The 23,892-nt window shown below is 51.7% G+C and overlaps 8 protein-coding genes across 8 annotated transcripts; 7 read left to right on the forward strand and 1 right to left on the reverse strand.

Moving 5' to 3' along the window:
* Positions 1 to 207: 207 nt before the first annotated feature.
* On the forward strand, positions 208 to 1,860 carry PMZ80_007767 (uncharacterized protein; the record flags this gene model as incomplete). Its single annotated transcript, XM_064876173.1, has 4 exons — positions 208 to 425; positions 478 to 627; positions 680 to 1,543; positions 1,596 to 1,860. 4 exons carry the CDS (start codon positions 208 to 210, stop codon positions 1,858 to 1,860), a joined length of 1,497 nt encoding a protein of 498 aa, XP_064728437.1.
* A 2,590-nt stretch (positions 1,861 to 4,450) lies between these two features.
* PMZ80_007768 (uncharacterized protein) lies at positions 4,451 to 4,861 on the forward strand (the record flags this gene model as incomplete). Its single annotated transcript, XM_064876174.1, has 1 exon — positions 4,451 to 4,861. The coding sequence occupies one exon, from the start codon at positions 4,451 to 4,453 to the stop codon at positions 4,859 to 4,861; it is 411 nt and encodes a 136-aa protein (XP_064728438.1).
* A 1,578-nt stretch (positions 4,862 to 6,439) lies between these two features.
* PPM1 (carboxy methyl transferase for protein phosphatase 2A) lies at positions 6,440 to 7,524 on the forward strand (the record flags this gene model as incomplete). The annotated part of the gene is made up of 2 exons (XM_064876175.1): positions 6,440 to 6,671; positions 6,719 to 7,524. The coding sequence occupies 2 exons, from the start codon at positions 6,440 to 6,442 to the stop codon at positions 7,522 to 7,524; spliced, it is 1,038 nt and encodes a 345-aa protein (XP_064728439.1).
* Positions 7,525 to 8,148: 624 nt separating this feature from the next.
* PMZ80_007770 (uncharacterized protein) lies at positions 8,149 to 9,655 on the forward strand (the record flags this gene model as incomplete). The annotated part of the gene is made up of 2 exons (XM_064876176.1): positions 8,149 to 8,514; positions 8,561 to 9,655. 2 exons carry the CDS (start codon positions 8,149 to 8,151, stop codon positions 9,653 to 9,655), a joined length of 1,461 nt encoding a protein of 486 aa, XP_064728440.1.
* A 770-nt stretch (positions 9,656 to 10,425) lies between these two features.
* On the forward strand, positions 10,426 to 13,101 carry PMZ80_007771 (uncharacterized protein; the record flags this gene model as incomplete). The annotated part of the gene is made up of 1 exon (XM_064876177.1): positions 10,426 to 13,101. The coding sequence occupies one exon, from the start codon at positions 10,426 to 10,428 to the stop codon at positions 13,099 to 13,101; it is 2,676 nt and encodes an 891-aa protein (XP_064728441.1).
* Positions 13,102 to 13,607: 506 nt separating this feature from the next.
* PMZ80_007772 (uncharacterized protein) lies at positions 13,608 to 14,279 on the forward strand (the record flags this gene model as incomplete). The annotated part of the gene is made up of 2 exons (XM_064876178.1): positions 13,608 to 13,958; positions 14,016 to 14,279. The coding sequence occupies 2 exons, from the start codon at positions 13,608 to 13,610 to the stop codon at positions 14,277 to 14,279; spliced, it is 615 nt and encodes a 204-aa protein (XP_064728442.1).
* Positions 14,280 to 14,678: 399 nt separating this feature from the next.
* On the reverse strand, positions 14,679 to 19,631 carry LTE1 (Guanine nucleotide exchange factor lte1; the record flags this gene model as incomplete). Its single annotated transcript, XM_064876179.1, has 1 exon — positions 14,679 to 19,631. The coding sequence occupies one exon, from the start codon at positions 19,629 to 19,631 to the stop codon at positions 14,679 to 14,681; it is 4,953 nt and encodes a 1,650-aa protein (XP_064728443.1).
* Positions 19,632 to 21,461: 1,830 nt separating this feature from the next.
* On the forward strand, positions 21,462 to 23,390 carry PMZ80_007774 (uncharacterized protein; the record flags this gene model as incomplete). The annotated part of the gene is given in 2 exon segments (XM_064876180.1): positions 21,462 to 21,466; positions 21,485 to 23,390. 2 exon segments carry the CDS (start codon positions 21,462 to 21,464, stop codon positions 23,388 to 23,390), a joined length of 1,911 nt encoding a protein of 636 aa, XP_064728444.1.
* Positions 23,391 to 23,892: the final 502 nt, after the last annotated feature.

The raw sequence follows: 23,892 nt of genomic DNA on the forward strand, positions 1-23,892 counted from the left end.
CTTGTTCGTCCTTGACCGCCTTCATCTGGAGACCAGCGACTTGTGGTGCCAACGCCCAGTTGACGTTGGATTTCCCTCCTTTGTGCTGCCGTCCTTACGAGCTATAGTGCAAACCACTACTGGGCGTTCATTTGCCTCGTTAAAGCATACAATTTTTCAGCAGAGAAAAGCACTCCTCTTCAGCCGACTGGTGTTTTGGCTTTAGCTATGGCCGCTCAAACATCATCTTCGTCCCAAAGAGCATTTGTGGCAGACGACAAAATAGACCCAGAGTCAACAATTATTGCCCTGAGCAACGGCAGCAGCGAACCCAGTATTCTCGAAGGACCAGGCCATAATGATGCGCGTAACCCACAGAACTGGAGTCCCTGGAGAAAGAGAATGATATTTCTTGCTTTGATGTCTAGCTCAATTCTCGCCGACGGGTAAGTGCCAGACTTCAGGCAGGCGGTACCTACGACACTTACGCAAGGATAGTGGCATGACATGGGGTGCGACTTTGATCGTACCGCAAGCAATTGAGTGGCAGACGACAATCACACATTCTGCGACTTCGCTCAACTACGGCATCCTCTTGCAAGGCTTCGGTGGCATCTTCGCCGTTCCACTCATCAATGCCTACGGCAGGTGAGCACTCTCATTACAGTGCTTGTTGAAACCTCCGCTGACGCATCTCTAGGCTGCCTATCTGGCTTTATCCTCAGCTCATTACGCTTTTCGTCGTCCTCGGCTGTGTGTATGCACAGTCGTGGTCCGTCTTCACTGCTCTGCGCGCTCTGCAGGGTCTCTTCGGCACAGTCCCACAGGTGATCGGCCTACCCATCATCCACGATATGTATGCTCCGCGCGATTGGCCACGTTACGTCAACATCTGGGGCACAACGTTCTTGGTCGGACCATTCTTGTTTCCAGCCCTTGCCGGCTACATTCTGGAGGGCACCGGGTCATGGCGAGCTTCATTCAAGGTCCTTACCGGCTTCTATGGCTTCTCCACACTTCTCATACTCGAATTCGGCCGCGAAACATACTACAATAGATCTACTGGCGCGCAGCAGACCAATCGCGTCAAAGCACTTCTTGGTGTAGGCAATACAGATCTGCCAAAGACACGCACACTGTCCGAATCCACCACAAGCATCATTAAGCTCATCTTTACGACACCCCTCCTGCTTGTTGCAATTTCGACTATGATCAATTTTACTTGGCCCATCGGCATAACGGCTACGATCGATAGCTTTGTTCGTGCTCCACCATATCTATTTGGCAACATTGCTGATGCCTCGATACGTTTCGCTGGTGTAATCGGGGCTCTTCTAGGCTTCTGCTTTGGTTACTTCTTCAATGAATGGATCTACAACGGTCCAGGTGGGATGCGCAAGGCACACTGGCGTAGCGAGTACAGGTTGCACAGCGTGTGGTTCCCGATCGGCAGCATGGTCTGCGGCTTGCTGACGTACGGACTGACATTGCATTATGGTAAGAGCTGGGTTGGCTTGGCCTTCGGATGGGTCATGGTCAATATCGGTATGGTCGGAACTACTGTGTAAGTTTCTTCGTTTGCGAATCTTGTGCATGCCTTGCTGACACGTGTCCAGAGCAATTACAGCCTTCGCGCTCGAGAAGTACCCAACTCACTCGGCAGTCGTGAGTGCAATCATCAATATGTGGAGGACTTGCGGCGGCTTCGCTGTTGGCTATTTCCAGCCCAGTTGGATCGCCAGAGATGGAGTTGCAGCAGTCTTTGGTACACAGGCTGCTGTTGTGGGGGTATGCGCGGTGTTACTGATCGGCTCGGTAATCTGGCTTGGAAGGCGAGCTGCAAGCGGGAGGACGGCCACGGAAGTGCGCGGACATGCGTAGAGAGATTAGCAGACTAACTTAGCTCATCGCGTAGCAGTAGTAGTGGTTCATTGTCGTCTACTATGGTGTACATAGGTCGAAGAAGCGACATGTTAGCACTAAAAAGACCCGAGCCTTGGCAGCTGTCCGAGCTTGCCGAGGACGGTACGGTAGTTTGCAAGAACCACAAGGGAGTCGATACACAACCGTAGTACGCACCAGTCATCCTGAGTACGGTTGAGCTAGAGCCTGCACAATGTCACTTCCACCTCACTAATCAGGCAATAATGAGGACTTTGTCTTCAAATTCGAAGCAACAATGTGTCTGTTCTGAGCCCCCATCGAGACGACTTCAGTAGCCTCAGAGTTTTCGTGTTGGTTCCTCACGCACCATGGCCGACGATCGAGCCATCGCCGATAGCTTCTAGCATTCTAAGCCCGCGACTGGTTCAATGGCGAAGATGATGCTTCCCTGTGTACGATGTTACGCAGCGGCTGTAACGAGCCGGCACGAATATGCCCTTCGAGATCCCAGCATGCAATGTCATATCTCTGCCACAGCACTAAACATAGAATGGCCTTTCATGTAACGCTGGTGCGGCTAGTCCGGAGGACGGAATAGGGCTGCGGCCCGACCTCGAGCACAAGCAGCAGCAGGCCCGAGTCGACACGTTGACTCGTCTATGTGCCCGCTCATGCGCCAGGTCCAGCGGCACTGTGGCTGCGAACCGGAGAATATGGGACAACAAGAGCGAGGAGCTGATTGCTGCAGATAGTTTCCCACGGGCCATTCGGTGCGGTGACCTCACGCCAGGAACCTATGGTCGAGAACATTGTTCAGAGAACGCGAGCGATCAATCATGCGGGACGTTCCTTAGAAGAGTCAGGCATATGCTGTGGACCTGGTTTTGTTACCAAGGAAGTAATGGACAAGCCAATTGAGCATACTTCGGCCGAAGATAAGTTGCCTGAGAAGGGAGAAGTTGAAGCGTGCAGTCCGTACAAGGGAGGGAAGTAGTCTGCTCTTCTGTCTCCAACAGCTGATCAAGCACTCGTCACAGCGGGCCCACTTGTCTGCAGGCATGCAACAATTTGGAGGATGGACGCAGGGACACTGCAAACTCTGATGCGGCTATGTACGGCGAGATTCTCGAAGGCGAGCTGCTGTTCCTGCACGTTATTGCTTAGCAGGTCTATTCAGCCGCTTCAAGACATCTGCTATCAGTCAGCGCATACCTATAGATACGACCATTCGGCCAAATCATGCTCAGGGGCAAGCACATGATTCCTAGCGTTTCGTCTCGCTGCAATGGGCCAGTGGTGAGCAACTGAATAATAACAGCCAAGCACCAAGCGACAGGGACATTGAATCGTAAGTGACAGCAGTCGCAGGATCCACCTCATGGGCTAGTGCGCTTTTTACTTTCTCCCGCCCGAGGACCTGCACACCTGCACACCTCCCCCAGCCAATACTTGGCCCCACCCCACAACCAAGTCCCGCCACATAACTACATAATCATATAGCTCACAAATAGTATTCACAATCGGTCGTACAGCTGTCAGGGCAGTACTGGTCTCCTCGACAGAGCAGTCTGTGACAAACTTGTGCCACCGGCGGATGCACATGCAGGCGTCAGCTGTACGGCCGACGACATCCGTCCTCCTCTCCCCCATCGACGACATCAACGTCAACATCCTGTGGCTGGTCAGGTCAAACTTGCACCGGGCAAGAAGGCGCCAGCTCCACGAGTGGTTCGAACAAAATTCCTGCGCTTCCTGCTTCGGCAGTACAGTTGGGATTTACTCCAGATACACCTGCGATTCCGGTGGTTTGAGGTTTTGCAATTTTTGCCAGCCAGGAAGGTCGCGAGTTCGATCCGCAACTGTCAGTTGTTTCTTCTCTTTTGCGCACGTGCATCTCACGAAAGTAAAGCGAGTTATAGTTCGACAACTAGTGGCTACCATCTCACGACATTCGCCACTATGCTGAGTCATGCGATCCTCGGCTAAGTTCCACTCTAGCCGCTGTCGAGGTTCGTGCTGGTGTTACAAGGAAGAATCGCTGCATGCTCTAAGCCCCATTCTGTTTTTACATACACGAGTTGTTCGCGGTCATGCGTACAATTTCAATCACCATCCGTGTGCCATGTTCTGAGACGATTGTTGTGACTCGTCGAACTGCTAGAGCATGGTGTAAAGACGGCACGAGCTACGAGCAGTTTGGAGCACTTTGAGGACGACATGACCAGCGAATGAGACGGACCATCAAACTCGGCATGGAACAGTGCGGTGGCGCTTGGCTTGCTGCTCAACGGTGAGATCAAAGATCAGCTTAGCTTCATCTGAATTTCACTTGTGTGCTTTGTCAACTATACCTGAACTTTTCTCGAAAGTTAAACGCCTACCACACTTCTCTCGTCTGTCAAGAACTACCTTTCACGCTTCACCTTTCACGCTTCCTGACAGCCTGCCATCAAGACTCTTGTGTGTACCTCCTGTATCAACCTCTACGTAAGAATCTACCGCTCTTGTTAGACTACGACGACCTTCGATGAGCTAACCAACTACTGACAACCTTCCAGGACTGAGGAACGTCGACCAAATCTCAACCATGCCGAACAACGACAAGCTACCACCCGAAATCCTACGCAAGATCCTCGAAGAGCTCAATACCCTCGACGATCGTGGCACAACTCTGACCCAAATCATCGAGGATTATGCCGAGCCCGACAATAGTACAGTCTACATCGTTTGTAATACCGCGCAACGCATCGACATCTTAAGCGCAATGCGAGTCTGCCGGTTCTGGCGAAATATGGTCTTTGATATCTTGTACAAGGAGGACACCAGTAACTGGAAGTGGACTGCTGACGACTGGACGGTGTGTCAGAGGATGTTCGAACTCAAGGAGATGGAGAATCGAATCTTGCAGGGACCGACAAGTTGGGATGTGCCTGCGATTGGCAGGAGGGGTGCGAGGAAGCCTGGTTGGGGAATGTGGGAGCAGGGCGATCAGTGGTAGGGTAGTTGGCGGTCGGCAATTGGTTAATCAGGAAGGTGGTTGAATCTGGATTGAGAACGGGCGAGAGGCGGTAGTTGTGCCATCAAAGCTTGCATTCGACCGTGGGTGAAGAATGAAGTGGAGCTATTGCTGGGGCCTGCATGCTGTTTCACAGAGGTCGCAGCTGACGCATACCTTGACTGCCTCTCCAGAGTCGTGTGCCGATCAACCTTGTCAGAGATCTTGTCTACGCACTTTCACTTTTTCCTTCAACACTTGCACACTCTTTCTTCTTCCCTCAACATGTTCCTGTTCTTTAAGCACACCACAGAGCCCGCACTATGACCTCTGCGATGTGTGTCTCATCGTGGCAAGCTTTCGCTAAGAGACATGAGGTATGTTCAGCTGTTCACGCCAATTCTTACCATCTGCGATCTTTGCTGACTCTTGTTGCAGGTCAGGCAAGATCCAGACCCACAGCCACGACCAGCCAATGCTGTCAGTATCAATGACTTGCCCGTCGAAATTCTCCGCAATATCTTCAAACACCTCAACATTATCAACAAGAAAGGCACTACCTTCACTATGATAGTCGAAGCCCATACATGGCGTTTAGGATACCACAATTTCCACGATGATTGCGTCTTGGAGAACGCTTCGATTCTCAAAGCGATGAGAACCTGTCGACTATGGCGAGACCTTGTACGAGAGCTTATCGTGCAAGAAACGACATCTTTGGAGTGGAACGAGGACGGCTGGTAGACACGCGAAATTTTGCAATCCATAAGAGATGTCGAACGAATGTGCCATCTCGGCTCGTGGACCAGATTCCGGAGTCAACACCTAAATTTTCATGAAGGCAATTACGAACGGGCGGAAGTTCGATGGCCAGGCGCCGGGTTGTGGAAACGATTGTGGTACGACAATCATGAGGAGTCGGAAGAGGAATATAGCAGAGACTGGCATATTGCTTTCGCCGTGGCGCGGTACATGCGAGCACTTGATGGATCGTTCTGCTCGTGCTCGGATCCATGCTTCTGTCAGCCGGCTAATGAGTCTTTCGAAGGATAAAGGATGATCAGTATGAACGATGAGCCGTTGCTTGTTCAAAATGACATGAGCACCTAGTGCCTGCCGTGCTTCGCTGCAGATACGCATTCTTCGCGGCTGCTGATTATCACCTTCTTCTTCCTGCTACCTTGATCTTATAGACACCAGCCTTGTAATCTCAGGGTCGAGGCAGGTATACTCACAAAGGACAAACATTGGTGGCTGCACCTGATTCTGTACTGTTTTCGTGGCGTATTAGTAGTCGATGCTTTGGAAATCCTCCAGTAATTTGCTGTGACAACCAACGAACTTCAGCAATGAAGAAATGCAATTGATTGGGGATACCAACATGTTCCAATAAATGTTGCAGAGATCCGCACCAGCCCGCCCGCCATCTGCAAGAACATCCAAATAAATTTCACGTTGGCGTTGCATTTCGTTCAACAGCAGGATCTACGTCAGTCGCTCGAAACAATAACAAGGCAGGAGCAAAGACGACGCTGTCTAACTGTCAATTCTTTGGAACGGTTCACGGACTACTCGTTCAATATGTCAGCACCAAGGATACCAAACTTGAATACTCTACGAAAAGGCGCACGAGGAGGTGCACGAGGAGGGTTTGGTCGAGCAAGCCAAGACAGAGATGCCATCATTCGAAGCACAGATACTGACGCAGCCTCATCGCGGATAAGTGCAGTCGAAGCCGGCTACCTTGATGATCCTTTTGCCAAGCATCTGACAGGTGAGACCTGGCAGAAACGACTACCTTTGATGAACAGAGGTGAGACATGACATTCCTCGAACCAATGTGATGACTGACCAAGGGAGGCACCTACGTTAGAACTACGGGACTTGATCGCATCGTCGACACCTTTCTCTCATCCACCAATGGACCCAGACAAATCATTTCCCTCGGAGCAGGCAGTGACACAAGATACTTCAGGCTAAAACGGGAGAAGAAGCACACCAACTTCAAATACCATGAACTAGACTTCGAGGAGAACAACAAGACCAAGATCAACCGCCTCCGATCACCTCAATGTCTCGATATCATCAAAACACGGTGCCATGTCGACCTCGACGCAGCTGAGACCCACGAAAGCGAGCTGCAAACCGACGAGTACTCCATCCACTCGATTGACCTGCGGAAACTGCCTGAAAAGCTGGACTGGCTTGACAAAAACACACCAACTCTGCTGATCTCCGAATGCTGTCTGATCTACCTGTCTCCAGATGAGGCCGATAGCGTGCTTTCCTACTTCTCTAGCATGCTTGCTTCCGTGCCCACAGCGATAGCGATCTACGAACCCTTCAGACCTCACGACCCGTTCGGCAAGACTATGATAACAAACCTAACCACACGAGGGATCGTCCTTCAGACCATTCAAAAGTATGCAGATCCTTCCTTGCAACAACAAAGACTGATCGACTGTGGTTATACGGCGAAAGCGGGAGATACCGAATTCATCTGGTCCAACTGGATTGCTGAGCCTGAGAAAGAGAGGATAGACCAACTCGAGTGGATGGACGAGGTCGAGGAATTTGTTCTTCTTGCGAAACACTACTGCATCGCTTGGGGTTGGAGAAATTATCAGGACGATAAGACCTGGCAGGCTTTACCGAGTCCTGCATGAGAGCTCGAGCATTTGTTCGCTTTCTCTACCAATTTACCCTCAAATCACCGCTATCTTGCGCAAAGAGAGCCGGGTCTTCATGATAACCACAGCACTGGCCATAGTTCACGATGGCCAAAGCGCCGACTCAATTGTTGTGACCCCGGCATTCTTTGGGACACAACGCTGATCAAACTCAATCTGAGTCCACAGCAACAGCAGCACGCGATTGTCCGATGCATCTTCTGATTGGCCAGCCTATCTGATTACTCACTCAAGTTCGAGCTCAGGGCAATCGTTCATTGGAGCAAAAGACCAGCCCAACTTTTCAATCTCGACTGTCGCGCTAGAACGTGCACCGGTACCTGACTAGCAGCTTAGAGTTGGCGATCGCCCTCGCAGGCGCTCGCCGGTCAAAACTCCATCACAGAGCAATTTCTCCCTCTGTGCTGGCTAGGCCTTGGCCGTCTCCTTTCGGTTACCAGCGATAGTCTCAACATGTTACCTTGAGTCGTCGCAGGTGTCGCAGCTCTTCTTCTTTCACCGTCGTCGTTCTTTACAGTCCCAGCTCTGTGAGCACCACGTTCCTTACCTTAGCGCGAAACTCACCCAAGTCATTCATTCGAATACCATATACGATAAGCGATGCGACGAGGAACAATCGGTGGCGCGAGCGCGCTGTTGCTGCTCGCGACACTAGCGCACGCCCATAAAGGCTCACACGAGCACCTTGAAGCTCTACACAGGCGGCACCGTGAAGGTCGTCTCGCGAAGAAGACGAACGAGTCAGATGAGCCGGCATTCGAGCTTGCGAAACGGGGTGGACAATGCGCTTTTCCAACAGACGCCGGTCTTGTTGCTATTACACCTGGAGAGGCAAATGCAGGATGGGCTATGAGTCCTGATCAGCCTTGCGAACCAGGAAACTACTGCCCTTACGCCTGCCCTCCGGGTCAAGTATCAATGCAATGGGACCCCAAAGCAACAACATACGCGTACCCGGCGTCGATGGTAAGTTCAGACAACAGCGGCCATGAAGCAGGCTAATCAGTTGTAGAACGGCGGATTGTACTGCGACTCAGACGGTCAGATATCGAAACCATTTCCCGATAAACCCTACTGCCAGCCGACTGCTTCGAACATTGGCGTTGTGAACAAATGCGGCGGGGCAGTCTCCTTCTGTCAGACAGTCCTCCCTGGCAACGAAGCCATGTTAATTCCAACCGAAGTTGGGAGCTTCGCATCATTGGCAGTTCCCGGAACGGATTATTGGGCAGGCACAGCCGCTCACTACTACATCAATCCTCCTGGAACTGATGCTGGTACTGCTTGTGTCTGGGGATCAAACAGCAATCCATGGGGAAACTGGTCACCGTACGTCGCAGGAACCAACCAAGATGACTCGGGTGAGACCTTCATCAAGCTCGGCTGGAACCCCATCTACCTTGAGCATACCACGCCGTTTCGAGACACTATGCCCGACTGGGGCGTCAAGATCGATTGTCCAGATGGTGGCTGCAATGGTCTGCCATGCGCCATCGACCCAAGCACAAACAAGGTCAATGGCATGCAAGGAGGTGCAAGTAGTGGTGCTGGTGGTGGCAACTTCTGTGTCGTGACGGTCTCGAAGGGCTCGACAGCCAATTTCGTCGTGTACAGTTCTGGTGATAGCGGCTCCAAGGGAGGCCAGTTCTACCAGTCAAGTTCTGTTGCCTCATCATCGTCATCATCAGCAACCAGCTCGGCAGCGCCAAGCAGTAGCAGTAGCAGCAGCAGCAGCACCACTGTTGCCAGTTCATCTCAGCCGGCCACCACAACTGCCACTACTACAACTGAGGAATCATCGTCTGAAGAAACTACTTCTTCCCACAACTCCACCATAACACACCAATCATCAAGTACAATCATGTCCTGGTCCTCGGCCAACACGACGACCAAACAGACAAAACCAACAGGTCAACCGTACTATCAGCTCTTCAATACTACCGTCCCATCCGCAACCGGCGATGCGGAGACCGGCGCTACAGCGACTGGCCCAGCAGAAGCAGCCTCCACGAACACCGACCAAATCGCATCCCACACTGGCGGTGCCTCAACACTCTCAATGAGCATCTTGGCACTCCTGCCCTTCGCTCTCTGGTCTCTCATCTAAACTGAGACACCACCCACAACATCTCAGCAAGGACCTGAGACACTGACGCTGGCACGACGTTTTTCTTCACCTTTGATACCCCCTTTACCCGAACATACCTTTTCACACTCTTAACACACAACACACAACCTCATTCTGGAAATGACAAGTCCGCAAGCTTGGACAGCGCAGCGGCATTGTTGAACAATCTTCTTCAGTTTGGTGGACATACTTTATTTGAGCATCTTGGCTCGAAGCCATCTGGCTTAATCCAACGATAGAGAGAAGCGACCCAGCCAAAGCGATTTCACGATGTAATGTTTTGAAGATAGCAAGGAGCACAGAAGGAGAAGAAGTTTCTTTTTGTAGTTGAATAGCGTTGTAGATATTTGATAATGTTGATATCACCTACACTGCGCGTGCACTTGCTCCGGAAAGGATCCATGACTGATTCCCAAGCTGATAGTAAAAAAGTGTTGTCAGGCACATAGACTGCTCGATGCGATTCGACTTAGGGACTTATCAATAGTCTTTGGTATATCTGGTACTCTTGTACTGTAAGGGGTGCATATAATCCCGCTCCTGCCAAGAAACGTCATTCGTGGTTTCGACGTCGCGGCTCGACTTACTCGGGACCAGTAGGGAAAGTGTACCAGCATGGAACATAGCAATATGACTACTGTTACCTGAAACTGCGCACGGCATCTATACAAAAACAACCGTCATGCCGCTAACTTCCCTCAAAACGGCATTCCAGACAAGTGTAGTAGACCTCGACTGCAGCATGCGCGATGTCGGCAGACAACTCTCCCTCCACACCTCGACCAGCGACGCCGACCCTCGGCAGCAGTGATGTAGCGGCACATGGTGATGTAGCGTCACCGCTGTCCCCTACGAGTCCAAACCGGCCTTTACCATCGGACCTCCCAACCTCGCTCGACGATCGCCGGACGTTCGACAACTACTTCCCGGGACAGGAGGAGTTCTACGATGATTGGACTGGCTCGTCGGCACCGATCGCATACCCTACAGCGAAAAGCAATCACACCAAGACACGGTCTCTGACAGGCCAATCTGACCTCAAACTTGACAGCACACTTGGTCTGCAATACAATGGAGATGAGGAGAACGACATACAAGCCCGGCTGGCAGACAACGAGAGGGGGTTCATGAACAGCTATATCAGCTCTGTACGGAACCAAAAGCCAGGAGCTACAGATGGAGCGGACGATGGAGATAGTAACGACGATGCTGTCGCACGGGACGAGAAACTCAGCGCGGACGAGAAGAAGAAGATCCTACAGAAGGCACTTAACATGGCTGCTTCGAATGGTGACACTGAACGTGTGCGGAAGCTAGTGGGATCGCGACCAAAAGAGTTTGTGGATGTCAATAAGCCGGACGATGAGGGGACTGTGCCATTGATCTACGCGAGTTGTTTTGGACATGAGGGTGTGGTCTCAGTCTTGCTTGATGCTGGTGCGAACGTCGATGAGCAGGATCGCAATGGTTGGTCTGCACTGATGTGGAGCGTCATGAACAGGCACAAGATTATTGCGCGGGCACTGCTGGATCATGGAGCTAATGGCGAGCTGCGGAGCAGTAGTGGTGGTAGTGCTTGGGACTTCGTACAGCCTGGATCCGACCTGGCGCAGTATCTCAGGGAAGGAGGATACTCTGGTGGAATGGCTGCTGGTGCTGGATTTGCTGCAATGGGTGGCTTTGAAGGTGACGACTTCTATTCCGCTAGTGGTGGTTTCGGAGACGACAGGTTCGAGGAAGAAGCTGCCGAAAGCATGATGAAGAGGCGGATGTTGATGGAAGAATCTGCTGCAAATCTCGAGGTTGACCTGTCTACACTGGGCTTTGACGAAGCCCCTGATTTTCAGGGTGAAGACCTTGACCAGGATGACGAAGAAGAGTTCATCTGGGAAAGGTGTGTCGGCGACCAGATGTTTGTGTTTCAAGACGATAAGATGGATTTGATACTCGATACGATTATCACGAATATGACGCCTCAACGGACGCCGGCTCAGAAACCTGTTCCGGCGAACCTCATCTTCCTCATGGCACGATACGCCCACTACCACATGACTGGCTCATTACTGGAGGACTTGCTGACACGAGCGATGGATTTGATCAACGACGTTGTGGAACGACATCAATGGGACATGACTATGCTTGCATTCTGGATTTCGAACGCCACATTATTATTACATTACCTGAAAAAGGATGCTGGGCTTGTACAAGCAACCTCGAAATATCAGCTCGAATTAGCAGAACTGGTCAACGAAACATTCATCCTGATCATCCGCGATGCAGAAAGGCGGATGAACAAAGTCCTCGACAATGCTATGCTGGACCACGAAACAATTCCTGGCCTGAGTGACGTCGAATTTCAAGGAGAGTGGAATGTGTTCAAAAGCAAGCCGAAGGTGGTTGAAGAAGACCCATCAAAAAGGTTCAGACCGCCTTCACCGAAGAGGCGAGCACAGATATCACCACGGAATATTACTTCTTTACTATCATCAACACTGTTCGTTCTAGATCTGTACGACGTCCATTCAGTCATTACAGCACAGATCCTAGCACAATTGCTATACTGGATCGGCGCCGAACTCTTCAACCGAATAATGACGACGCGGAAGTACCTTTCAAGAACAAAAGCGATGCAAATCCGCATGAACGTCTCGGCCGTGGAAGACTGGGCCAGGGCGAACAACAGGACGCCAGAACACTACGAGCATGGCAGCACCACCACATCAGGACAAATGACGGTCGATGCTGCAAGGCGTCATCTGGCGCCCATCGTCCAGCTATTACAATGGCTGCAATGCTTCAGCTCCACAGGCGAAGACCACGAGGTGCTACTCGACACACTTATGCAACTGCAGCGACTCTCACCAATGCAACTCGTTCACGCAGTCAAAAACTACAGATACGAAGTAGGCGAAAAAGGCCTCCCAAAAGCCCACATGAAGTTCCTCCAACAACTGCAGAAGGGCAGCGAGACGCTGATACGGCGGCCTGTGACGCCGTTGCCAGATACAGATACCCCGGGTACACCCTCATCCTCAACACCGCAGCCCGACACCAACACTAAAGCCGAACGAGAAAACAACGACAAACAAGCACAGCACGAACCCTCCTCCGCCCCCTCAAAACTCAACATCGAGCCAACAACCGACCCACCCGACCGCAACAGACTCCTCCTCGACCAATCGCTCATGCTCCCTTTCAGCCTCCCCACCTCAACAGACATGCTAATCACCTACGGCGCTGGCATCGGCGGTGTGAACAGGGAAAGAGCGAGGAAATACATCCCTACTGTGCCGACTGAGGTGTTGAGTAAGTTGAATTTAGATGGGGATGCGGGAGTGGGATCGACGGTGCGAGGGAGGGAGGGGAGTGTGGGTACTGTTGCGAGGGGGTGGAGGGGAACTGGGAATGGTGAAGGGGCGTTTTAGGAGGGGTATCGCTATTATCAATGGTGTCATTGAGTGGTAGGAATTGAATATTCTTATCGTGTTTTAATGGGCCTGACTTCGTGATTGGGACTGAGTTGGAGCTCGGCTCGTCTACAGCGACCGCGCTCGCTGTCGATGTGAATGCCATTCGATCCACAGGCATGATTTAATGCACACATGTCGTCAGGTCCGTCAAACACGATGACTTGCGAACCACTTCTTGATCAGCCGCTATAGCGCTCGTTCTGAGTGAAGATATTGAAGGAAGTGTGAAGTGCTTGGTGAAGAAACACGATCAAGCATGATCTACCTGTCTTTTGCTTCACTGGCTCCTTGACCATTGTCAAGACTCTTCGCTTGCATTCGTCTTGATCCTTTCGTACCACCAGGAGTCCACCAGCTGATCCAACCGACAGATCGAAGACAACCCTCGATCTAAACATCGTGACTACACCATACCATCACGCACAGGCAAACATCTGACGTGTCTGCAGGTATAAGCCAACATGTCCGTTGATGGCGAGGAGCCCCCTAGCAAGCGAATCAAGTACGATGATAGGACCGACAAGATCGTGCTCGATATGTGCCGGGTCCCACGAGTGCTTGCTTGCGATGCATATGACTATCACGATTTCGTCTCTGGCGAAGCTGAACATCCAGATCTCAGAGACCTTATCGCTACAGTCACCTTCCTCTCTAAAGGAGAAGACGCCTATCGCCGCTTGATCGTTCCAAAGGATGAATATTATGAATACGACGGTAGCTCCTCGACGACAATCTGTGAGCTCAAGGCCGACAGCAGAAGCGATCGTTCTGGAGGAGGCTTCGGAATATGCAGGATGCCTGGGTATGCAATGGTATGACGCTCGATGACCTCTGTTCGTCCAAGATGCAACCTGCTGATCCACTGATAGTTATCAATCGGCTTTCAAGAACATGATGCGAGAGAGGTGGCACGAGAGAAGCTGTCACGCGGAAGGTCGTTGTCTACGCATGCTGAACGGGACCTGGTCATGATGTTCGATATCCAGCCCAACAATGCCTGGAAAGATGGCTCGTGTGCGTTCCGATCGTTGACCGATGGTTGGTCGAAAAGGCCCGTGGACTGGAGGCTCGTCAGTGACGTTGCTGCTCAGATTCTGATGAAGACGATTCAAGAGAAGCTGCGCGAGCGGTAAGTCGTGCACCGGCAGCGCCATGGATGGAGGTGGCGTCGACACGACAATCTTGATATCAGTGGTCAACCCATCAGCAAGAGTGCGATCAAGATCCAAGAGTCTGACTTTCGAGTTGAAGAGACAGCGTTAACGGCGAGGAGACGCAATTCAAACATAAAGTTCATGTGCTCCATTATTTTCTTGTCATCAAGCAAGACTCTCGCCAGAGCAGGCACGATGCATCATTCTTCGCCCATGCCAATGATCAATGCATGCTAACACCCAAACACCAACGCTAAACGCTCAAAAATCCTCAAAAAGCCAACATACCCTCCCTGTCCTCCTCATTACACCCACCCACCTCACAATCCCACTTCCTAATCGCATGTCCATGCCACGCCCATTCCCACCCTCACAATGCTACCCCACCGTCCCCCTCTGCTCAAGTGCCCGACTCAACCCATCAATCCTCTCATCCGTCAACGCACTCATCCACAAACACCTCTCCACGACCCCATGCACAGCCTCGAACTCATACCTCAAACTCGCATCAATAAGCCTCAACAACCCCTTGATAATCACCGCCGCAGTCCTGAACCGTTCAAAATTCACCAGGGGCTCACCACCCTCACCTCCATCCACCCCGCCGTCCGCCTTAATCTCAGCCGGTTTCTGCGCATTCCAATTCAAATCATGCACATACAACCCCAAAAACGGAATACACCCCGCACTCAAATCCGTCCCCTCCATCTCAACCCTCAAATCATGAAAATTCCTCATCGGCTGCGCAATATCCTCCATATGCTTCAGCAACGACCGATCCGGCGCACTGACTAACTCCCACGTCCGCTTCAACCTCGTGATAGACGTCGACATAAGCGCAATCGTAATCTGCAGCATAGTCGCATAGTTATGCAGGCGTCTCGCATGAGCCGCGACATGGATGAACTTCGAGAGTACACGGGCGCGCTCCTCGATGTCGTGGGTTAACACGATCTCGGATTGCACCCATTTATGCACGAGGTTGAAGCGGGCGGTGACGACGTCGATGCCTCTAGCGTCGTCGTGGTGCGCCATGTACTCGGCCCAGTCGAGGGTGTTGTTTGATTTGTCGTTGTTCCAGCGGAGTTCGACTAGGTCGGTCCATTCGATTTCTGTTAGGGCGGATTGTTCGACGATGGTCATTTGTTGGGCGAGGACTTGGGAGTCGCAGGCGAGGATGAAGGGGACGTGGGCGGGGCCGCCCATTACTTGGGTGCCGGCGATGAGGGCGCCTTTCTTGGCTGTGGGAGTCGCTGTGGTGCCGCCGTTTGGACTTTGTGTTAGGAGGGGTGACTGCTGTGGTGTGGGTGGCTGGTTAGGGAAAGGTGAGCCTGCCAGCGCTGGACTTGTGACGGGCAGATTGACCAGGGAAGCATGAGTTAGTGGATGGCTCGGTATTTCAAGCCCAGAGATGGCGGTGCCTGGTGCAGCAAGCATTGGCGAGATTGGCTTCCCCTTTGCTGGTGCGATGATTTCCATGGACATTTCTGAGGAGAGGTCTGATATGTTTTCGTCATCGTCAAGCAGGAAAGAGGTTGCGCCTTCGGTACGTGCGGTGGTAGGCCGAGGTATTCCATGGCCAGATAAACGTCTGGTATCCAATATTTCAGAACTTGATCTCGCTGCACCGCCATCACGCACGCCATCGCCGTTGGACGTCGCTGCAGCCTCATCAACGGTCGTGTTTCTCTTCAGGATGGGCAAGGAAATGTCGGATTCTTCAGAGTCGGATCCGGCATGTGACTCGGTAGGTAGACCAAAGACCTTTGACCTATGCACCAAGCGTTGTCCCCGCTCTCCATCCGGATCCGCGTTCTCATCATGCAAGAAGGATCTGTTTGCCAACGATTCAACCTTTGCATGCTTGTACCCACGGTATGCCACAGTTTCAGGATCGGTTGGGTCAGTCGATGCAGTGCGTGGCTTCTCCGAAGCGTCAAAGGACTGATTCGTTGGACTCATAGAGGAATCGCTAAGATTTGGCGACTTCGTCTCATATTTACCTTCAAGTTTCAATAATGTCGCCTCGAGCCCTCCATCGTCTTCGTCCGGGATAGCAGAGAAGTTGGCAACTACAGCTTCGAAGGATGGCCGTAAATGCTGCGAGGAGTGTGTGTTGATCATAGATACCTTCCTGGACTTCTTCTGTTGTTCCGGTGTGCTGTTTGCCGTCTTTGGACTGGCCATGATAAGCACAGACCCTGCTTGTGAGCTAGTTTGAAGCATCGAGTCCATGGAATCATGATGTAAATTCGTCTCCAGATCTTGCACATTCTGGTTGTTTCGCAGATCGCCTCCAGGTCTCCGGCGTAAGCCATGTGCCGGCGCTCTAGACACGGGACTCTCGCTGGTAGATGTTGCTTCGGTCATCGATGGAGGCGAGGTACTTCGCAAGGACTCAGGGCTCGTACTAGAGCGTTTTCCTTCTCCTAGGCTAGGAACAGATCGCAAGTTCCTGATTGTCACAGCACTCCCAGTCTTGGACTTGCCACTTGTTGAAGGCAAATCCAGACCCGTCGTCTTCGCCAGGCCAATCTGCTCTTGTTCGATAGTGGAATGAGACGAGTCTTCAAATCCATCGTCCTCGAAAGCAATCTGTGTCTCGAAGGATGTGTGTTGAACATTGCCAATAGGGTTGATACCTAGAGCGTTTGAAGAGCGACTTGCCTGGCGGTGATAGGAGCTTAGCAGGGCGCCTGACATGACAGGCATAGCAGCCGTATCGTCGACGATCAATATGGATCCACTTCGGGCAGTATCATGACTAGGTAGACGTGCTCGAAGGTTCGAAGGTTTTGGATCGTCCGGCGAGCTCAGCGGTGGTGAGAATGGTGCTTGCTGCACTGGCCTGGGTTGTTGGGGGACGGTGGCCGTGCTCGGCGTGCCAGGAACAACCTGCTGAAAACTTTGCACAGCTGCGGCACACAACAAGTCGATCCGCATCTGCGTTTTCACAGGCAGTCCGGTTGCTTTTCTTCGCAGATCGTCATTCGATTTTGCGAGGTTGAGCGGCACAGGCGCACGACGCACAGTCTGTGAAGTACTGGGTCGAGGTGAAGAGACCGTGATCATGGTGACTTCGTTTGGCCCTTGCTTTCCACTTAAAGCCCTTCGTATAGACCCAAAGATGTTTTTTACAGCGGGACTCTGTGCGCTGGGACAATGTGCTTGAGGACTCGACGGAACACGTTGTGACTTGCGGCTCTCTTGCTCTGTACTGAATCTCAGCGAAGGACTCAGTGGTGGGTTGATAGGCATCTGAATGAAAGGCTCCACAGGTCCATACACAAAACCACGGATCATGCTGCCTGCACGAGGATCATTGTAGTTTCCTGAATTCACTAATGCCTCGACAGGTGTCTGATCACGAGAACCGTCCGTGGAGCCACGGCGACTGTCAGCGGGAGCATGGATATGCACTTTGAGGTCTGCCGGCGCGTTCTGCCGCCGTGCTAGCACTGTCACAGGCGGTGGTGACCTGTTGTTGACCTCTGCTTCCTTTTCGGGCGAGTGCGACTGACGCCGAGGTAGCAAGTGCGACGTCGATTGCAAGCTCTGAGCATCTGCAATAGACGCGGGCTTCTTAGCGTACTCTGAAGAAGGCAATCGCTTGTGCTGGGTTCTCCGAGGCGTCCTGGAAGAGGAAATTGGCCATGATGAACTCATAGACACCCCATCCAGCCCCAGCCCCAGTGCTGCTGTAGCCTCGCTAATGTCGGAAAAAGCTGGGTTGCGACTACCAAGAACACCTCCGGGTAAGAGTGGCTCTTCTTGGTCTGAATCCATGTTGAACTCTTCAGCATCCCAGTATAGGGCACACCTGCCGTTCCAGCAGCGCTTGAGATCTTGCAGAATCTTCAGATCGCTAACGCCACCCACTCCCCTTGGCCTTTGACGGACACCATCGTACATATCATTGACTTCATCGCAGAATCTGACGCGCAGATGGCGGTTGACAACAAAGTCGTCATCGAAGTAGTTCAGTATCCAATGCCTAAGTGCGGCAAAAGTCCTGATTCGTATGATCCTGCCATCATCCGATAGCCGACCGATCGACCACCTCAGTCGTGCTAGCAGATAGTCTAGCACCTCGAAAGTTGTCATGTAGGACCTGAAAGTAAGAAAAAAGTCGGAGACAAGCTCGTAATCCATGAATGACTCGGAGGAGATCTGAGCAATGATACGGATCTTTGTAGCAGCAGCGATGTCCCGTTCGCTCGAGTACCGTACCACAGAAGGATCATCGTACACTTCGAGAAGTCTGTCGTAGAGGTCTGCCGTAATCGGAGATACATAGCTTAGGGTAGATGCAGATCTAACTTTGTCACTAACCTTCACAACCCGTAAAGGATCAGGCATTGGCATTACACTCTCGTCCGATGGCGCAGAGTATTGTAATCTGGATAGAGCCTTGACACTTGCGGGAGGCGGTCCAGCGAAGCCGTCTGCCATGCTCGAATGGTTGGTGGAGGTGATGCCGGATGCTCGGGTGTAGCTCGAACCACGAATGAAAGGTGTCCCGTGAGCACTGAAGCGTGGCGTCCCCAGTTTGTAGTGCGGTATAGGTATTTCCAAGGTGGGCGCAATTTCCTCCTCTTCACTGCTATGCACAGACTCGGGTCTGTTGATCACAATCTTCAAAGTTTTAGGCTCAATGGTCGCTGCAACCGATCTTCTAGTCTCGTCAATGGTGGAGAAAGAGGCACTCCTGTTGTGAGCGCGTTGGGGGTCCCTCGACGTTTTGGTCTGAGCTGCGCGATTCAACAACCTTTTCGGAGAGACAGATCTTGTACGTGGTTGAGGAGGTTGCGAGGGTACAGTAGTCTCTGTTACAGCATGATGCGTCGAAGGCGCAGTCGGTGGTAGCCATGGATATGGAGATGGTGAGGCGACGGCAGTAGAGAATGGCTGTTGATGTGGCGATGGGCTCAAGTGAAGTAAACCACCTGTGCCAACATTTGAGACAGTGAAATTGCGCCCTCTCTTCACTATTGATGAGTCCGTCTCTTTTGCGCCTTTTTCCGCATTGATCGACCGCTGTTTCAGTAACTCTGTACTATTCTTGGCCCGTCGCAGGGAGTTGGATCTTTTCTTGATATCGCGATGCGGCGCGGAATTTGTCCTGCCATGGCCTCTAGACACAGCAGCCAAGGGCTTGCTGGTGGCCCGTGCTGGCGTTGATTCGGTCCTCGCATGACCTAACGACGACGCGCCTTTGCTTGCAGTGATTTGGCTTGCAACAGCAGGGTCGACCGAGACTATGGTCGTCCTACTGCTGTGTCGCGATGTGCCAGCCGCCATGACTTGCTGCTTGTCTCGTTTCCCGGTCATGGTCCCGAGGTGCTCTGCTGCTCAAGTCCGTGAAGAGACTCCAGAGCTCGACCCTGAGATCAACCACGTGCGCATCATGTGGGCGAAACCATGGGTCCGCAATGAGGTAGGCGAGACCGTCCTGTCTGACGCGTCGTGGGCAGAGAAATGCTAATGTTGGCGCGGCTTGATCGTCTCCCAGTCGAGAGAAGCTGACGAAACAGACGGTAGTACGTTCTCGAGCGAGCGACGAGATTTTGGATATGAAGGAATGGCAAGAAGGAATGTGTTGTGGTTCCTCGACGGTGGATGCAGACTTGACACTGAAGAGGACTCAAAGAAGAAATGCATTCAGGTCAGCGGCGAATCAGCTTGTCTTCGAGGAGGAAGCGAGCCAGCTGGTTGCCCCAACTCAACTGTTCCGGCTGCCTAAAAGCAGGAAGAGTGGGCTCCGGGAAGCCTTCTAAAGCCTAGAGGATGCCACTTGGTGCCTGCAACACAACGAATGACGATGCTTCCGTGCCTTCTGAGTCCTGCCACGCGAGATCAGTCACCACAAATGCAGCTAATTTTTGCTTCTGCCACCACTCAAGCTGAATCCCGAGACTCCTGCAGCACATGCGAGGTTCCGAATATTTGGTTCGCCTCGATCGGCAACAAAAGATTCGACTTCTGACTCGTCAGCGATGCTGTATACACGAGCAGGGAACAGTCATCATTGGGTGTGACTAGGGAACACGAAGCATGACATGCAGGATGCCGATTTGCTATGATACGTCAACCGAGTGTACCTTCGACCTGCCGTTGAAGACGAAGCTGAGGCAGAACTGATGCATGATTTGACTTCTGAAATCCGGGCGTGTTACAGATGCTTCTACGGAAAGTATGGTGGCTGCATACACAGTACATCGACTCATTGCATTGCTCCTGTCCGGAACCTTTCCTCGGAGTAGAATCAATATAAAGTGAATATGCTGTAAACGATATTTGTTTACTGCACTTACAACGGCTCTATTCTTGGATCATGTTTGAGACGGCAGAGGAGGCGATGGAAGTGGCTGACCGGCTAATCAAGGTGATTCTCGTCGAGCGTCGTCTTCAAAGCAGGAGTAAGGCATCCTCGTGCCTACTCAAATGTACACTTCCCGTCGAGGGTTGATGCATGGGTACTTGTCAGCTGAGGAGACACGAACTGAAATAGCGAGCTTCCTTCCCAAATACAAATCACATTACCGCTTATAGATCAATATGAAGTCGTGATGCGACTCTGAACTATCTATGCACATTGCAAATAATTGCCGATGGAGATGGATGAGCAGCTCGGAATAAAATGGATTGAAAATCGTTGTCACGTTTTTGGCACGAAAAGCAATAGTAACAACAGGCACGTGACTGGATACAATGTTGCGCTATATGCTCCCACCACTCTTGTGCTTCAATCAGAAGACCCGAGCGATGTACAAGTGGCCGCACATCGAACGACGTCGATGACAATGTCGTCGCTATCGTGATGAAACTGATTCGATCAGGGCTGAGAAAAGTAGCAAGCAATGCTTGGCACTTCCGGAGGAAGGCGCTCGGCGAAAAGGCAAGCCACACCGACCGCACGCCAAAATCCCTGCGAACGGCAAGCCGTAGAAAGAGCTGAATTTGTTTTCCCCACTTATGATTGGCAGGTGCGATCAGATGGCGTTCAACCGAGGTCCCGCTCGAAGCATTTCTGATGACGAAAATAACAGATTCGGAGCTCATCTTCGGAACTGCTAACTGAAGTCTCGACGCGGTTCAGGGTGTTGCAATATTGCCGCTGGTCAATAGCCCACACAGCATTGCTTGTACATCGTCAACACCATGTCGTCCAAACAGCTGTACAGACCTCTAGGCCGATTGTGCCAGTATCAGCAGAAGCTGGGAGCTAGCTCGAGACTCACACACGCACGATATCTTTCTACCAGCATATCTACTTCAACACAGCCCACGCGAAGACCATTCCGACCTCAGAGGCCTGTATTCATTGCTGGTCAGAGGAGGTCGATATCCGCCACCGCTCGCCGCCGATATGCTGATGTGGAGGAGTCGTTCGACCCTGCAGATGTTGAAAGGGAAGCCGATGAGGTCGATGTCTGTATCGTGGGAGGTGGTCCGGCCGGTCTCAGTGCAGCTATCAAATTGAAACAAATAGCTAACGAGGATGGCAATGAGGACTTCAGGGTCATTGTGCTAGAGAAAGGAGCGGAGATTGGAGCGCACATACTCTCAGGCAATGTCCTTGAACCCAGAGCTATCGAAGAGCTCATTCCGAACTGGCTGGAAGACATCAACGAGTCACGGTTCGAATACGCCACACCTGCTGGGAAAGACAAGATGCGATTCCTTACCAAGTCGAGCTCGATACCCCTACCCGCACCTCCACAAATGCACAACAAGGGCAACTACATAATATCGCTGTCTCAGTTCACCAAGTGGTTGGGTGAACGTGCAGAAGAGATTGGAGTCGAAATATACCCTGGCTTCTCAGCAGCCGAACTCCTTTACAGTCCGGATGGCTCAGTGAAGGGCATAGCAACGGGCGACCAAGGTCTGGGAAAGGACGGCAAGCCCACTGCAAAATTCGAACGTGGCATGGAATTCCATGCACGCGTAACATTGCTTGCAGAGGGTTGTCATGGCAGTCTTTCCAAGCAGGTTTCCAAAAAGTTCGATCTTCGACGCGATTGTCAGCCACAGACGTACGGTCTAGGCCTGAAAGAAGTGTGGGAGGTAAAGCCCGAGAATTTCAAGAAAGGAGAAATCTCACATTCGATGGGATACCCACTTTCCAGGAATACCTATGGTGGTGGCTGGATGTATCATTATGGCGAGAACCTCGTCTCGATTGGTCTGGTCGTTGGCCTTGATTACTCCAATCCGTGGATCGCACCATACGGCGAATTTCAGAAAATGAAGCTTCATCCCATGTACAAGTCGGTACTTGAGGGTGGCAAGTGTCTAGCTTATGGCGCAAGAGCTCTCAACGAAGGTGGTTTCCAGTCAATACCGAAGTGCTCCTTCCCAGGTGGTGCTCTGATTGGTGACACAGCTGGCTTCCTCAATGTACCCAAAATCAAAGGCACCCATACGAGCATGAAATCCGGAATGCTCGCTGCTGAAGCGGCATACGGCGCCATACAAAACAACAAAGAGGCGAGCAGTGTCTTCCTGTACGAATATGAGGACAAACTGCGTGAAAGCTGGATCTGGCCTGAGCTGAAGCAAGTACGCAACATGCGGCCTTCCTTTTCAACACCTCTGGGAATATACGGCGGTATCATGTATAGTGGTCTAGAAGCATTCCTCTTCCGTGGCAAGTTGCCTTTTACTCTCCCACATCATGGTGAGGATTACGCCGTCACCAAGCCTGCAGATCAATTCAAGAAGATTGAGTACCCGAAGCCAGACAATGAAATCACCTTCGACATCCTTACCAGCGTATCACGGACGGGCACCTACCATCAAGAGGACGAGCCATCTCATCTAGTGCCAGCTAAAGGCCTCGACCATCATGCAGAGATTGACTACCCTACATACAAGGGCATTGAGAACCGCTTCTGCCCGGCCGGTGTGTACGAATATGTTGAAGATGATACGAAGGATCTTGGTGTCCGCTTCCAAATTAATTCTCAGAATTGTATTCATTGCAAGACCTGTTCTATCAAGGATCCTAAGCAGGACATTACATGGAAGACGCCAGAGGGCGCCTCAGGTAACTTCACCTCCTCGACAGTAAGTGGAATTAGCTAACTTTTGCAGGTCCAAAGTATTCTATGACTTAAAACCTGGACAAGACATAGCTTTTTTCAAGCGATGACAACCTTGAATCAGGGGATGAAGCTTCGTTGGCTTTGCCACAAACGCACGGCGAACATTATCGCAGCAGTGTACCTCCACAAGGCCTTACAATCGACCGGATAAGCGACCAAGAGCAAGCTCAGAAGTCATCTGAGTCAAGTCTTCGATCAACGTCACTGCTCGATCGTTCAGTATGTCGAAGGCGAAAGACTCAGATGTGCAGTGTTCCTGCGCTTTTCTGTCTTGGCCAGCTATCTCGCATTGGGAACCCGACTCAAAGTCGTCCGCGACGACCATCAGCAGACTGAGAGATCTGGATCACAGCAACTACGACAGCCTTCCTGATAACAAGACTCGTCTTCACGACAAGCGACTTGTCATCTCTGGTCTATGTACGATGCCTGCAGGTCTTGCATTTCGTCAGGTCTAGAGACGTGTTGGCTTGCATATCCCC

Source organism: Knufia obscura (assembly GCF_036327395.1).
Source record: "Knufia obscura strain CCFEE 5817 isolate CBS 148926 chromosome Unknown scaffold_9, whole genome shotgun sequence".
In the NCBI taxonomy this organism is placed as follows: Eukaryota; Fungi; Ascomycota; class Eurotiomycetes; order Chaetothyriales; family Trichomeriaceae; genus Knufia; species Knufia obscura.